At 35.3% G+C, this 18,093-nt stretch overlaps 1 protein-coding gene across 1 annotated transcript in view; it reads left to right on the top strand.

Annotated features, from left to right (window-relative positions):
• LOC106667699 (facilitated trehalose transporter Tret1-2 homolog) overlaps positions 1 to 6,835 on the top strand; it is an 11,653-nt gene extending 4,818 nt beyond the window's left edge. The window contains exon 2 of the mRNA XM_014395808.2: positions 4,783 to 6,835. Within this exon, the coding sequence (XP_014251294.1) occupies positions 4,783 to 6,119 (1,337 nt within the window). The 3' untranslated portion in view covers positions 6,120 to 6,835. The remainder of the gene's footprint in view (positions 1 to 4,782) is intronic.
• The last annotated feature ends 11,258 nt before the right edge of the window (positions 6,836 to 18,093 follow it).

Raw genomic sequence — 18,093 nt, 5'->3', positions numbered from 1 at the left:
CTGAGGTTACAAAATATATATATATATATATCACCAACTTTATTTATTTTATCCCGTTATTAGTATTCTTCCCCACACCTACACTCTCATCCTGAAGTCCTCGGATAGCTGGTTTCAGGTGAAAATTGGGTCAGAATTTTCAGACATCAAGCCATCAATCAAGGCTTTCTCCAAAGGAATATTCTATCCTCTACACTGTTTACACTGCTGACATGCTTACCAACCCAAACATCTTCCAGGACGATATCGCAATTCTTTCCACTCATCCTGACCTTATCCCTGCAGCAGCAGCAAACCAAGACCACCTAGACCTCATTACCGACTGATGCAGTCCGTAGCGCATCATGCTAAATGACCAACAATGCCAGCACGTGATTTTCACACTTATAAGAAGTATCTGCCCGCCAGTGCGTATGCACAGTAAGGTAATCCCCACCCAACCAAATCCGCTACCTTGGGCTTTACTTGTACAGCAACCTAAATAAAACAAAAGAACACAAGAACTGAACCGAAGATACTCAGACACCTACTTTGAACCATATCCACAACGTACACACAACAAACTAACAATATACAAGACACTAATTAGACCAAATTGGACTTCCGGAGTCGAGCTGTGGGGTTCGGCCGAGCCATCCAAGATCCAAAGATCCTTGCAATCTAAATTCCTTCGTCACATCCTCAACACTCCCTTTTATATTACTAGCCAAACCATCCCCAAAGATCTAGAGATCGCATCCGTCCAACACAATTTCGCAACTTCCACTCCAAGTTCTCCTCCCACACCAATCTACTAGCTCATGTCCTCTCTTCAATTAGCTAATAATCCAAAACATTGAGAGTTCCAGTAATGGCCGGCTCCTCTCCCGCATCACCATCCCCTTGGTCTGACAGGTTCATGCCAGAGCTTTCACTAACATCAAATTGTTAAATCTGTATTTTGTTGTACAGAAAATAATAAAAAATAAACTTAGAAAAATAATTATTTTATACAGAAGACAAAGATCGAGATGAAAACAAATAAATACAAGTTTAAACTAAAATTTAAACTATAAAACAACAATTATATCAACATTACTTACACCAATGTATGCAGAATTTATCGTTCGAACCACTTGTAGTAGTTCCTCAGTGACAACATTCCTTCACATTGAAATCGTCATCCTTCACTTACTGAGGTCTCGGGGCCACTCTTGCTTCAATCGTCTTGTAGTATTTTCTGTTTACTTCATAAATTTAAAGATATAAAGGCCGGGAAAATAGACCAATAATACGAGCTACGCGCCGTGCCTACTCACTTTTCACTATAAAATTCAGTGATGACCGTTTTTAATATAAAAAAGCGGTTCTTCACTATAAATGGCGCTAAGCCGAAACGCGTTAGAGTACTATCAAAACACGCGAGTGTAGACGGACCCGCTATGGTTAGGGACGGTGGCCGTTCAACATAATTTCACCGACAGGCAGACCAACAGCCACCATCAATATTATTACGAAAGTCAAAACAATGATCTGTTCTTTAATTGATGATTTCTACCCATAGTACAATTTAGTATATAAAATAATTGATTAATTTATAATTGACGGAAATGTTGATGATGAGATGATTTGTTGGAGTTAAGCAACATTTTGTTTCTGGATCACTATTGTGACCCAAATTCGCTCCAAAAAAAATTAATTATGAAGATTTATGAACAGCTTTTAATTTTTAATCAAGTTGAACTATTCTCTTGACTAGTTTGAATGGGGCCACAGAGAGAACGTCAAATTAGGAATTGTATGGATGTAGATTGAGGTCTGCGTGGGACAATACGCAAGGGATTAGATAGAAAATTTCCCATGGGCTAAGACGACAAAAAGAGAGAAAAAAGAATGGAAAGTACGACAGCCTCTTATTGTGAACCTGCGAGAAAACATATCTTAGGTTTTTATCGTAAAATAGGAAAAGTTCGATTTGCTTAAATAAGAGTTGAAACGAAAATTTTAAAGTTGTAGCCACGTAATGGTCTCTAGAGAATAGAAAATGCGTTGTGTTTGAGTATTATTATTTTTGAATTAATAACACTATACTATAATTAGTATAATGAAGTTATGTTTTGTGATAAGATAACTTGAAGTGTCTCGTTATGAGAGCCGAATCTGCTACATCTCAAGCATTACTTGTAAGTTCTTTGCCGTCGTCGTAGGTTAATTATTCTGCCTTCAATTGATGAAGTGCTTTAATAATTTTAAAACGACACTTTTGCATAATTTAGATATGAAATAGGCAGTCGAGATAAGAAATTTCAAAATAAGTAAAACCCCTAGTTTTCATGATGTGGGCAACAGATGGTACTTTGCCGATGATCACGTGCCTCGGGCAAATGCATTGGAATATAGCGTGACAATTTCGAAAGGTCGGAAGGCTTTACATTTTCCGTGAACAAATAAATCTTTTAGTACAAGCATTGCACGATAATATGATTAAATTGCTTATGATTACAGGATAGAAGAAGAATAAACTTTGGTAGTTTAAAAAAAATTGAAAAAAACTACTTGAACGAAATCTACGATAAGACGCACTTCCACCACCAGCCAAAACCAGCTATGCTGTACCCCATTTTAACTCCGGAAATGATATACTAAATTATAGACCTAGTAGTATCTAGCCGGAGGTCGTGGGTTCGAATCCCGCTCGTGACACTGGCTTTTTTATTTCAGCCAATACCTTATATAAAGATTAATTGATTGAAAGAAGTTATTTGGTCAATCCGACCACGAAATCTAATGGATTTATAATAAAATTAACCCAATTCTCAAAACTACTATTTGCAAGGGCCAACCTGGTTTTATTAAGAACAAATCTTCATTAACTAATTTATTGCACTACGCATGACATTCTTGATATATTCCAGGGTGACCACCAACTTGACGTGTTGTATTCAGATGTTTGGATAAAGTTAACCATGATTTTTTACTTTATGAACTAGAAATTTTGGAAATGAAAGGTAGCATTCTTCTTACCTGGCTGTTTAATTATTTAAAAAATAGAATACAACTAGTATCCTTGAATTCTGTTTTGCCTAAGCCAATATTTGTAACTTCAGGTGTTCCACAAGGAGATCATTTATCTTCGCTTCTCTTCAATATTTTTATAAATGAGGTCTAACTGTTGCTTGCTAACTGTTAATGAACATATTGCCATGATTATAAACAAACCAATAAAATTGTTAGGCTTCATTAAAAGGAATGCTGGGGAACTAAGCAACATCGGTTGTATAAAAATGGTATACTTTTCTTCACTATCCTTATTATATAAATTATGTAAGTAAAATTAAAAAAAAAAATAGAATAGGCTATTAGGTTATTTATCTAGCATATACATAATTTATAAAAGCTGTAGATCTAAATTATGTTGCACTGAGAGCTGAATTGACAATGGAATCTCTCAAAAAAAGAAAAGATAGAAACGATATTTTATTTTTGTATAAATTATTTAATAGCGTTAAAGATAGCCCTGATTTGTCAAAAAGAGAATTGTTAAATGTTCCTACAAAAGATACCAGAAATGTTGATCTATTTTTTATACCATTTTGTGAATCTAATTATTTGTATCATTCATCAATCATAAGATCATGGAGACTCATGAATCAATACGTCATAGATATATTTGTTAATTCATTTAATAGTTTTAAGAAAGAATTATTGATATCTGTAATAATCTGTTTTCTTCGATTAGTTCTTCATCAGTACTCTTTCAAGTTCTAGAAAGAAATAACACCTTTTGAGGTGTTCAATTTTACACTTCTTTCGACCTTTACCGGTATATTTTCTAAATTTTTAATTTTCATTATTTTACTACCTTGTTCCTCATTGAACGCTTCAATATAAATTAAACGACCTTTTTTTATGTTTACTACTTTCCCTACTTCTCTATTTATTACTGTACATATTCTTATTGGCGATAGTGAGTGAAGGCCACCATTATCTTTCCCAACCGATCTACAAATGATAAAATGAAGAATTTATTATTTAGAAGGGGTAATCTATTTCGAAAACCTGCTCGGCCCACTGGGATATCTGTATTCACTGCATATTCAAATGATTTTGAAAAAATTGAAAAACAGATGACGTTTAAAGATAAAGAGAAAAACTAAATAAATAAATCTTACCCAACCCTGAAACCAGGTTTTTAGAGAGATTCGGCCCCACACTTCCCAATAGGGAATCCGAGCTATAAACCAACACCCAGCAGACTTGTCTAATCGTCAAAATATTTATCCAATTGAACTGAACACTTGAATTGAAAAAACACTTCAAAAAACACTAGACACGTAGGAACGTCCTAGCTACCACAACACACCACTATCCTGCATTTATTATCAATATACCTCAAAACTTCGGTTTTTTCCCAGAGTGGAAATTCTTGCTTGTTACAAGTTTTATAGTCAGGTGTAGGTCATTTCTCAAAATATTATTATTATTTTTAATACTATTACTATTATTAAAAATATAACTCATCATCCTAATATATATGTTAATAATTAATGCAAACTTAAGATAAATTATACACCATTATGTAAAATTATGTGGAGAACATTCATGTGAACATAAAAATCTGCTTAAATTTATTGTACTGAGTAAACTTATCGTATGACTGTGATATATAAATGATAAGTTGAAACTTATCGAACTATATACTATAACAACTTTCATTTACATTTAACAACATTCTAAGCCGTCTGGAAAGGTATTTTATATTTGAGTTTTGTTTTAGTTAACCCTTGTTTTTGAATTTTTCAGTTTGTTTGATGGCTTTTATTCTTGGTACTGTGATCGGATGGACGGCTCCTGTTTTACTGACACTGCAGTCGGACGAGAGCCCCGTCGGAAAGATGACGGACGAAGAGACGTCTTGGTTGGGGTCGCAGATGTTCCTTGGCGGTATCGTCGGGACGCTGTTTTGGGGAAGGATCGCCGACGGATTCGGAAGGAAGGCAGCCGGTTACTCCGTCGCAGCCATTTTCATCTTAGGATGGGGTTTGATCATCGTGGCGACGAAATCTGCTCTGCTGTACGTCGCCCGATTTCTGAGTGGTCTGAGCGGCAGTGGCGCTCTGATCCTTTGTCCGTTGTACGTCAGCGAAATCGCCCAGGACTCCATCCGAGGAGCTCTGGGCTCTTGTACAATACTGTTCATGAACGGAGGGATCGTCACGGCGTACGTTGTCGGCGCCGCTACCGATTTCACCGTTTTCACCGCAGTATGCCTCGCGGTACCGATCCTTTTTGCCGTCCTGTTCTTTTTCCTGCCTGAAACGCCGTCCTACCTTTTCGGGAAAGGGTGGGCCGACGAAGCGGAGGCTTCATTGTTGTGGTTCAGAGGCGGCGACCACGACAGTGTCCAGGACGAGATGGGCAAGTTCTCCAGAAACGGGAAAACGCGAGAAAACACGACTTATCGTATGTTGGTGGCCGACAGGGGTAGAAGGAGGGCAATGGTTATCGGGTTAGGGCTGTTCACTTGGCAACAGTTCTGCGGCATCCTGGCTCTGCTCACCTTCACCACGACGATCTTCGCCGCTTCGGGCAGTTCTTTAGGTGCCTCAAAAGCGACGATCACAGTCGGATTGTTTCAACTCTTCGGATCGTGTGTAAGCTCTGTCATCGTGGATCGTTCTGGGAGAAGAATCCTCCTTCTCATATCGTATACCTTCATGGGGGTTAGCTTGTCGCTTCTCTCCCTGTACTTTTACGCTCTCTCCGTGAAATTCGATGTGAGCAGGTTTAATTGGCTTCCCGTTATCTGTCTTTCCGTGCATGTCGTCGCTTACGCATTGGGCGCAGGGCCTGTGCCTTACGTTGTCATGTCCGATACACTCGCTCCTGAAATCCGAGGATTGGCCACTTCGGTTATTATTCTCTGGGGAATGATTTTCTCTTTCATGAGTGTCCAGATCTTTCCTTTCCTCGTCACCACGATCGGAAGCCACGGAAGCTTTCTATTTTTTGCGGGGTTCTGCTTCGTCGGCGTCGTCTTCACTTGGGCCTTAGTGCCCGAAACGAAAGGCGTTCCCCTGGAGCAAGTCCTGGCTCGTCTCAATAGAAAGCCCGCGATCCGTACTTCGGTCGAAGTCTAAAAACCCCATCACATTTATTCTCCTGCACAAGGCTGCAATTACTTTCATATCGCTAGTACTATCAGTAATAAATTATTGGAAAATGTCCTTATGAAGCTATAGTTTTGAAAAAACATTGACAATCTCGACATTAATACTACTTTCTTTACCAATAAAATATAAATAAGGATTGTACTTCACGGTTTTTTGAACGAAAAATTAATTATACACTTCCAAATTTATTGCTCTTCCATTTATCTACTTTTACATTTCTTGCTATTTTATAAGGTTTATTGTTAACTTTCATGTCTTGTTAAGCGTAATTTTAAATTAATTAAATGTGCTACAATATAAAGCTGTGGATTTTGTTTGTATTCTTTATTTGATATTTCGACATTGAATCCTGAGAAAATGAGCTTTAAATTGTAAAATTAAATCAATAATTTCGATTATATAAATCTCTAAATTTATACGTTCTTTGTGTGATATCTTAATAATACAAATAGTTTTTTAAAATATTTCAGCTAGCAAGCCAAAATACGAATCCACTCTTCCTGTAGAAGACCTAACAGTCGTTTAGCGACTATATCGGTAGCACTACTTTGGTGCTGAAAAAACCGAATGGCTATAGATAAGGAGTGATTGGTTTCTTGTAATTATCGTGTAATAAAGCCAAAAATTAACAAGCAATATAATAATAAGCACAACCAATAAATTAATAAGCACATGTAACACATTGTATACAGGGTGAATTGCTACTCGTGCTACAAACTTCTCCAGTAGATTCTTGACCCTAAAATGAACAAAAAAGTTCATATTGTCCATGGTCCGATTCTCAACCATTTCAGAGTAATTTCGCTTTTTATCGATTTTGAAAGATATCACGTCCTTATTTAGTGGTTGTGAGACCAAGATGTTGATGACAAAAAGAGAAAAAATGGTGGTTCAAGGATTGCTAATGTTTGAGAGTGACTTGCTACTCGTGCTACAAACTTCACCAGTAGATTCTTGACCCTAAAATGAACAAAAAAGTTCATATTGACCATGGTCCGATTCTCAACCATTTCAGAGTAATTTCGCTTTTTATCGATTTTGAAAGATATCACGTCCTGGCGTCGGAAAATCGTGATATCTTTTAATCTAAACATTTCTCTTAAAATCTATAAGGACCGTTGAAATCCCCGTTAATTTTTCAATAAGAAGATGAAGGTGGCAAAACGTTTGGGTCTTTCTTCCTTGACCTTCTAGCTGTTTGTAAACTTCTTTTTAACGATTTTCCGACGCCAGGACGTGATATCTTTCAAAATCGATAAAAAGCGAAATTACTCTGAAATGGTTGAGAATCGGACCATGGACAATATGAACTTTTTTGTTCATTTTAGGGTGAAGAATCTACTGGAGAAGTTTGTAGCACGAGTAGCAATTCACCCTGTATAACAGATGAAATGGTTAATAAGCATACATGAACCTCGTTAACTTACATTTTTAGATTATATCACATACAAAATAATAAGGAGGTTTAGAAGCGGGAGAGGGTATGTAAAGAATATTTTCATTCTACAGTCAGTAGTTAATGTATTATTAACAATAAAACGGAAATATTTGATCTATTTGTGGACATCAGTAAAACCTTTGAATCTGTGCTTCGTGAAAAATTATGGAAAAATATATAGAATAAACACTAGAGAAAAGTTAAGAGCTATTATTAAGGTTGTGTACGAAACGCTAAAATGGTTTTGAATATTGACGACGTAATAAATCACTCTAAATGTTATAATACTTAGAAGTCATGCAAGGGGAAATTTTATACCCTATTTTGTTTTCTTATTTTATCGTGAACATTTTAAAATAGAATATGTAAAATCGGATGTTTATCTGGGAAGTTCCGTCTAGCATGAGATCACTTTAAGAAGAATCCAAGTTACTTCTAAATCCGATTCTTGGGTCTCTAAAATAATATTATTTGATGCATTAATAAAATCAGTTTTAATCTACGCGGCTGAAATGCGGGCATTGCACTAGTATATAATTTGGAAGTAATCCTCCCTAAGTTTGTCAAAAATCTACTGTTTCGACCATCGCCTACTTCAAGTAATTTTGTGAGATTAAAGCGAACTTAAATAGTTAAATTATCCATATGTATAATAGTTATAAAATTTTGGCAAACTCTTGGGGCTGCCCGAACACAGAATGGAGAAAATCTCCCTACAAAAGCTGATAGCAGAAATTAATAATGGATTGGACAGTTTATGTTAATCGCTTCTGTCTTCTATTCGCGACGAAATTATTTTCCATAATAGTCCGTGTCGGTAAACTTCAGATGATAAATCATTTGTCAGAAAATACTCAAATCACTTTGGTCACTGGATTCAGCGCTCGATTCTAATTATAATCCCCATTTCAGAAGGATTAAGTATCTGGGCTTTGGCAAGGACTACCTGTATTTGCGAACGAGCATTGATAAATTGAGATTAATCAACCAGATGAGAATATGCAACATATTAACAAACAATAAAATACAAATACTTCATCGATCCTCAAATGTTCTCCGTTTTGTAATAGAAAGGAATTAGAATCATGAGAGCATTTCCTTTTAATTTACCCTGTTTATGACACAACTAGAAAAAACTGTTTTTCGTATCTACCTCCCAGACAATGCTTCTTTCATTTAACATGCCCTAAAACATTAGAAGAAACTAAGAATTTATATCAGTTTGTAATTTCAGTACTAAAACTGGGATAATTTATTATAGAAGAATAACTTAATGACGATACCATGAAAGAGAAAGTGTAACATTGTGTTCATTTATTTATTTGTTTTATTTACTTTTACTGTTTGTTCAATCAACATTACCAATGATAATTAGTGTTTCTTTTCCCTTATTTTTAAATTCTTTTCACCTATTGCCGAGGTTATTTTATTGTTTTTTTATATTCTGCTATTAATAAGTAATTCATTAATATTAATATTATGTATTATTTATATTATAATTATATTTTCTTAATACTTTTTACGTATATATTTATACTTCTCTATACATATCTGCAATAATACATGATTACTTGGAGATCGTGAGATGCGGTCTGGTGTGACGTAGGTTGAGAATGTAATAATACAGCTTACACTGTCTGAAAGGACTGTACAGATTATACAGGGTGTCCCAGTTCCTTCTGACAAAACTCAGGGAATAGATTCTGCTCTTCGTTTGGAGCAAAAAATGCTCAGGAGAAAATTTTCGGAAATTTCTCTATTTTGAAGATATTCGTCAATTTAGGTTTTTTCAACTTTTCACTATCTTACCACATAAAAAAGCTTACAACTTCCAAAATGTTGATACTACAACAAATTCAATTACACCATTTGAAAGAACGCTAAATTTGCTGTAACATACTTCTATTTGCAATAATCTGAATGACATAAAATGTAAGCCAATATCAATTGGAACATGTCAAAATTTAAAATTTTGATTGCACGTTCTACTGAGGTTACAAAAAAATACCTACAACTTTTCTATCTAGCGAGTTCTACTTGATTTATTTCTACCCCCCCTTCAAATTTACCTTAGAACGTTATTTAAAAACCTGGATATATCAACGTAAAGCATATTAGATGAAGAAATTTTTGTAAAATTTGACAAGTTGTAGGTATTTTTTTGTAACCTCAGTAGAGCGTGCAATCATGGCCAAAATTTTAAATTTTGTAATTTTGACATGTTCCAACTGATATTGGCTAACATTTTATGTCATTCAGATTATTGCAAATAGAAGTATGTTACAGCAAATTTAGCGTTCTTTCAAATGGTGTAATTGAATTTGTTGTAGTATCAACATTTTGGATGTTGTAAGCGTTTTTATGTGGTAAGGAATTGAAAAGTTGAAAAAACCTAAATTGACGAGTATCTTCAAAATAGAGAACTTTCCGAAAATTTTCTCCTGAGGATTTTTTGCTCCAAACGAAGAGTAAAATCGATTCCCTGAGTTTCGTCAGAAGGAACTGGGACACCCAGTATATAAATAAATAAAGCGTTTTGGATATTAATCGAGCATATATAAATAATTGATTATTAAATCACGCCCTTTTTTGATAAGTAACTATAATTTTTATTAGAAATTGCAAGGACATATTGACAAAAATGACATTTTACATATAGCATTTATGATTTTTGGATCATTTTTTAATATTTGTAATGAACTTTTAAATAAAACTGGAATAAATACTTGTCATTGTAATAAAAAAAAATTAATATTCTATGCTTCATGTAAAAATTTACGACAAAGGTGTAAACGAAATTTGATAAAATTGTTTGTTCAGAGCAGACCTTGTCTGGTCAATTTGAACCAAATAAATAGTGGATTCTTGAACCGAATGGCTCCAAGTCGGAATTCGTAAGCATTTGTCTATGTTCTATTCAAAGGCATTCCAATGATTACGATGCGAGTGCCTATTTGATACATTTCCCCTGTTGAGCTCGTCATAAAGGCTGTGGGACTGATACGAAAAGGTTTTTGTTTGAAATGTTTCTTTGTAAAAATTATTAACGTATGCATAAAAAGACAAATGCTTTCTTTTAAACATTGTTCATATTTTAGTTTAAATTGAATCACCAGAAAATGATATCAGTCAGTATTCATATTCGTAAGATGTTCATAATTAATTAATTTAGTCTATTGAGGTTAGGGATGGGATTATGATTATTATGGGATTATTATGATCATTATTATTATATTAGGGATTATGATTATGATTAGATTTATAATGTTCTTATTTCTTATTATATTGAAATACATCGCATATCTTGTTAACTTCTGAAGAGCAATATAGAGTTTCCTTTTACGTCAATTTACGTCCTTTTTCAGCATTTTAAATTGGTTTGCACGTCACTTCCAATCACTTGTTAACAATTATGAAACAGTCAGGCTGCCGTATTGACGAAAAAGGTTTATCTCTTGGTTGTTCAGAAATGTCAAGACCTTTTAAAACAATTCATATGAATTCTTGCAAAACTTAACCGAGCTGTTCTGTGCCTTATCAGAAGTTCTAGACCAGTGGAAAGCTTTCTCGCGTGTAATCCGGCTTCTGAAAGTCATCGTCCGTGCATCAACTTACATTACCATTTCTAACTGTTGAAGTCGTTGCTTGATTGACGGCCTGATCCATGCCTTCTTGAGTAACCTCCAGTATCTTGGTAGCGATATAAGACCCTTCGGACACTTGTTATTGGAATGTTAAGCACCCTGACCAAAAACGTTGTCTTCTTCCATTTTCCAACAGTTTTATAATTCTATCGGAATGTGTATCACTTAAAACCATCACTCAAACAAATTTGACACTTAAAAATGGTACAACCCAAAAAAATCAAACCAAGGGAAGTTGCAGAAAAACTAACAACCAAGAGATTAACTATTCAAATATTTATTTACAACATCCAATTGTAAACAAAAGTGGAAGATCCTTTTTAGAAATGATGAATGATAGAGTGAGTGTGGCGTTCAATCCTTTTTAAAAAGATAGTTCCTACTTCAAGTATGTTGTTTTGCAACGATCCGGATTTCGAGCCCTTAGCTCATCATCAGGTTGAAGGATTTCTACAACCACGTCTCTCGACACGAATTGCAAAAGTGGACCCGCCGATACCCCCGCCAACGCGACGTACCAACGAGCAGCTGGTTTTTTAATGGTGCTCAATTTGAACGTGCGAAAAGCGGGAATTATAACACAAATAAATATTATAATTGTAAATATTGGAAGAAATTAATTATAAATTAGTGATTAAAGATAGAAGATAAAAAATTAGAATGATACCTTAATATATTGAGAGAGATATTGCTGTTTTATGTTATAAATACATATATATAAACAGCATCTATCGATTAACGGTCACTAATCACCATACATTATTAAATTATTATAAAAATAACAATTAAAATAATTAATTTAATTATTTGGACGTTTAATATTATTTATGTACATATTTAAAATGGGAGGTGGAGCAAAATCTGTTATATTATTAATGCATTTGTCACGATGTTCAATTTTATATTTTTTAATTTCAAATTTCTCAAACCAATCTAGTTCTCTCCCTTTGTTGAAACTGTGCAACACTGTTGTATTTAAATTTGAATTGAAATTATGTTTTGTTTCTTTTAGATACAGTGGAAGATTTTATCTGGGCTTTATTTACGCTTAATCCTTTAAAACCGACCGAATAATTTTTGTAAGATAAGCACTGGAGATTTTCTAAGAGATAATTAAAAATATTGAGGGTGGCCACTTTTTGTCTCTCAGTACAGCTGAACAAAAAGATATATTTATTTAATTTATACAATTATAAATACCCAACTAGATGAGAGATATGATACAGTTTCAATAGCAAAGTGAAAAATGTATGTGTCGCTGATCTGGATAAAAAACTTACATGGCAATACAGAATTATTTTATGTTTTTTTGGGGAAAAATTTAACGTTTAAGGTGAAAAAACTATTAAATTCTAAATATAATGCATACATATACATACTCGTATTTGTTTATTTTTTAAATATTTTTTATCGATTAAGTCCTTTTCAACGGGGATCGTCTGACATCTAAACCACGACGAGTTGGCCTTTTTAAAGCAAATGAGATAAGGAGAATGGGCCGTTATCAGTCCCAGTGACAAACGCAATATAGGCCCGCTATCATTCAACATGCAGAGAACAAAAGTGGCCGATTAAATCATAAATTTACCGGTTATAAGTTGCCGTGCAATTAAAGATAGGTAATAAGGAATAGCCGTGGTCAAAGTTGGAGGTTTTAGCTTTGTAGACCGTCCATTGTTCCTGTTACACGTTTGTAACAGGCGCACATCTGGTAAAACCTGGAACAATGGGAGGACGGGAGAAAATTCATTTAAACGTTCCATTATCGTGGGACGGCAAAACTTGAGAGAAACTTGCCCTTTCTGATGATCCCCGCAAGCGAATTGAACTTTTTCCGCGTGACGATTGAATTATAACTATTGTTGCTCGGGATTAGTTGGTTTGTATAATTTCACAAAATTAATTCCAGCAAAAAGTTATGAAATCTAACTGCAAAACTAAATTAGGGCCCAGCTTCATGGTGAAACTTAACCGTTCCAACTGACTGGCTTCTTCCAAAATATTATAAAACTTGTCAACGAACAAACAATAGGCGAACCAAATATGACTATTTTTGTTTTAAAAAGATTAATAATTAGGTAAATACAATTACTTAATTACTATATTACTTAAGGTAAGCCATTATCCCTAGTAAATGGCTATAGTTCTAAAGAGGGCAAAATTAACGCACCACCTTTAAATTTTAATGTGTTTAGGTTTATTCATATTTTGCATACCAAAAATAGGTTTAGTTACAAAAATAAGACATTTACAAAGAAAATGTTTATGACCTAATTCTAAAAAAAACATTATTGAGTAAAGAAAAAAAAACTTTTTTGTTGTCTTTAATACTGAGTATTTCCACCAATGATGTTAACATCCTGAGGAATTCTTTCCCATTCATCAAGAACAACGGTTTCCAACTCTTCTAGGGTGTCAGGATCTGGGTTACGCCATCGTACTCGTCGCTTAAGGTGGTCCCAAATGTGCTCCATTAGGTTCATATCTGGATTTCGAACTGGCCACACCACTCAATTCCAACCAGTTTCATTCCTCAATACGTGCTCTTTGGGGAGAAAAGAAGATTATTAGAAATAATCGCTCACCAAATGGCACTACGTGTTCTTCGATTGTCTTCTAAGTACCTCTATGAAATTGAGAATCTTCCTCGCACAACAACCAATTCAATGCGAGCGTACAAGGAAATGCCAACCCAGAACATCAATAATCCACTATGGAATCCTGAGGAACAATACAGCATAGGGCATACTTTTCTCCTACACGTCTCCATATGAAATTACGCTCATCTGAAAATTTGAGGCCATCTCTCACCTCATCTGTAAAGATACATATTAATGTATGGTTATTTCTCCAAAATTTGGAAGTACAGTAAAATAATTGTATTACCTAAATCTGGTAAAGACTTGTCTCAGGTGAGTAGCTACCGGCCCATCTCACTTCTTCCTTGTCTTGGCAAAATCACTGAACGCGTGATATTTAGAAGAATCAACCTGTTTATTGAAGAGAAGAACCTACTGGCGGCTGAACAGTTTGGGTTCAGGTCACATCACAGCACCACAACACAATTGGCGAGGGTCACAGATATTGTTGAACACAATTTTAATTTGAACAAGCACACTGGGATGGGTTGATGTTGAAAAAGCGTTCGACTGCGTGTGGCACAATGGGCTTGTCTTTAAGTTAATCAGTTATAACTTTCCCAAATACATCGTTTATTTAATAAGGAGTTATCTGGAAGATAGGAAATTTTGTGTCTCGCTTAACGACGTAAGCACTGACTTTCGGCCAATTGCTGCTGGAGTATCCCAAGGATCTGTCCTTGTGCCCACATTGTTCAATTTATTTATTAATGGTATAACCGAAATAAAAGTTGCCAAAGTGTGCCCTATATAATGATGACACCGCTTTTATGATCTCGTCTTTCAGAGTAGATACATAGCTAGGCTTCTCTCAGTAGCCCTTGAGAAGACATTTAATTACTTTTACAGGTGGCGGATTAGACCCAATTAGTCAAAAACAGAGGTGATTCTGTTCACTCGCAGAAGGCCTAATGTTGATTGTTTTGTGACAATAAATGGAAGGTGTATTCCATGGAAAAAAGAAGTGAAGTATCTCGGTATGTTGCTGGACTCAAAGCTCACGTTCACCAAGCACATCAATACGGTATGCGGTAGAGGAGTGGCTCTGATCTGCAATCTATTTCCGTTGTTAAATAGACACTCTGATCTGAGTATATTTAATAAAAAGTTAATTTATTATTTGTATATTCGACGCATGCTGTTGTATGCGGCTCCTGTCTGGTCTAATACATGTATCATCAACTACAGGAAGTTGCAGGTTGTGCAGAACAAATGCTTGAGACTGATTGGTTCCTTTTACATGTGGACGCCAATAGACTACATGCATTCAATATTAGAGCCTCTACACAAGTCCACAGTATAACATCAAGATTTTGCAAAGCTTGAGTACTTAGAGAATGCACTAATATTAGAAATATTGTTAACTATGAAGCTGCCTCCTTGCAGACACTTTATAAAAAATATAAGTACAAAAGAGTGAAGCACATTTTGCTGTAAATTAATTATATAACGTAAAGGGTTTTTTTATTTTTATTTTTTTCCCTCTGTGTTAATATTGAGATATGCTTAAATTAGTTCTTTTTTTACTTCAGATCAGGTATATAAACAGGAAGCCTGAAGCCAGTCTTTTAAATTCTTTGTAAATACTGTATATATTTTGTAAATAAATTCTCGTCATCTCTCATATGTAAAGAGAATACACATTTTCTGAGCTGTGGTAATAAGAGGTCTACCAGCCGGGTACATACCCCGAGTATATTTTCATTGAGCTTTCTGCTTACAGTGATGGAGGAAGTAGAAACATTTCGGACTTTTCTTATCAGATTTCATCTATCTCATTTCCCGTAATACTGCGGTTTCGTAGAGCTTGATGACGGACAGACGAATTTACTGCATCTCTTTCCGTAGACCGAGATCGACCCTGTCCTGCTCTTCTAGTGTGTACCTCTGAAGAACACTTCCTATTACAGAGTGATCTACATTCAATATCCTGGCGACTTCGCGCTGGCTGTATCCTTCCTCAGGAATAGTCTATGATCCTGTCTCTGTCATACTCACTCATATTTCTGACTGGGGCCATTGGAAAAGACTTAAGAATAAGAATAATATCAAATGAATTAATGAAAGAAGAAGATTAACTGAAAGCGATCTTTAGGAGTAATAGAATGGAGGGGCATTATGATACTTTTTGGGCAAATGGGATTAATCAGTACAAAAGTAAATAAAAGAAGTAAACAAATCATTAGTTACTGTTTATTTTGACTACGATAGCTCCTAATTGCCTGTAATTAATGTAGATTTTGGCAACAGGAGATGTAGATAGCCTGTCGCAATGTTATTTGTGTTTAATAAAGTTATTGCGAAATTAATAAATAACCGTCCTTTAGACTTCATTGAAAGGTTGATTTCTTTTCAAAATTTCAGTTTGGGTTGACGAAACATCTAATGTTTATATGTAATCGTACAAGTGACAGGAATAGTATTGGTAATTACTGGCCTTGTGCCCTGCTATCTATGTTTAAATGTTTTTTAAGAAATTAATATATAACCACAGTTAGACTTTATTGCAAGGTTTGATTTGTTTTGAAAATTCCAGTTTAGGTTCAGAAATTGCTGCCAAATTTGATGTCTTCTATTGGTATGGTATGGTGTGGTGATAGGGATACTACAAAGCGGGGTTTGTACTCCCGATGCACTGCATCATTCTGGCTAATTGTACCTTCCTACTTCTTTAATTCAGTGCAATAGACTCTATCCTTTTTCCTTCTCGATTCGGTATTTCCTCATCTTCAGTGGTGTGGTTTATTTTTGTCAGTAAAAAATGAAGGTGTGAAACTGAATTTCCGGTGTTATGATTTTGACGGTTTTTTTGATAAATTACGTCTGTTTTCACCGATGCGATTTCCCTAATCTGTTTTTGGGTTCGTCCGGTTGATTTATTAATTGGATTTGCAGTATTTTTAATGGTTGAGTTTTATCGCGTTAAATGTGTTTTTTGATAATTTTTCAAAATATTCCCATTTGAAGGAACAACAGATTCTGATCGATTCATTTTCCTTCAATTAGGACTTTCTACAGATGTCAACAAGAAGCCAGACTACGTTTTTGTAATGATTTTTAGTCTCCACAAAACCCGTTTAACAAAATAGCAAAATTCAATGGTATGGTATGGTAGAAAAGGATACTAGGAAGCGGGGTTTGTACTACCCAGGCACTGCAGCCTTCTGGCTTATTGTACCTTCCTAGTTCCTCCGTTCAGTCAATAGACTTAATCCTTCTTCTTAGAAGTATCAGATCATTGACTATTGCTGCTGCAATTTGATTCCCTAAGTTTTTTTCTGTACGTTAGGTTAAAACTGCATTGAGCTGTTGCTTCGCATTCGAAGATGATATGAGTGGCTGTTTCCTCCTCCTCATTACATAATCTGTTGTATATGCCCATGTTGTGTAGATGTTTTCTCAGATGCCAGTGACCGGTTAGTAGTCCTACCACTCCTCTGAGTTTGGCCTTCTCCAATTGCAGCAGTATTTTTGCCAGTCTCGGTGAGGGTTGTTTCATCATAAGTTTACTATGTCTAGCACTGCTAGAGTTTAATACTTCTCCTTTTGTTTTGTTTGGATCCATTCTGCGATGGAGGATTCTATATTTGTTCTTGTATCCCAAGAATAGGTTCGGGGCCTATGCCATGGTCTTACAGATCCTCCTCTCGCCAATCTGTCTGCTTTCTCGTTACGCAAAATTCCCCTGTGCCCTGGCACCCAAGATATCATCAGGTTGTTGTGTTTCCCCAAGTTTTGGAAATTTTGGATACATTCGCTGACTAATTTTGTTGTGATTCTTTTATATGCTTATGCTTTAATGGCTGCTTGGCTATCTGATCTTATGAGGATTTGTTTGTCAGTTTAACCTCTTTTAAGATTTTCCAGGGCACAAGCATTGATGACCTGTATTTCTGCTTGAAAGACCGAAGTGTACTTCCCTAGTTTGATTGCTCATGTTTTGGGCTTGTACAGAAAACGCCCTATCCGGTTCCTTCGTTTGTTTTGGAGCCATCTGGGTACCATATCATTGTATCTGATGCTGTCCTGTGTTCTTCCTCTCCTTTATAATCCATTGAGACTTTATAGGAAGTTGTGAAGATTGTTTCCGGGATCATACAATCAGTCCCCATTTCCATGAATGGGTGTCCGATTTTGTTAATTATGGTTGTATGCCCGAATTGTTTAGTTCCTTTCCAATTTAAATGTTTCTGGAGCCTAAGTGAGCTTTTCCTAGCCTC

This window comes from Cimex lectularius, unplaced genomic scaffold (assembly GCF_000648675.2).
Source record: "Cimex lectularius strain Harlan isolate CLEC.00 unplaced genomic scaffold, Clec_2.1 scaffold70, whole genome shotgun sequence".
Lineage (NCBI taxonomy): Eukaryota > Metazoa > Arthropoda > Insecta > Hemiptera > Cimicidae > Cimex > Cimex lectularius.
The sequence above is the reverse complement of the archived record's forward strand: the minus strand, read 5'-3'. Positions and strand labels throughout refer to the sequence as shown.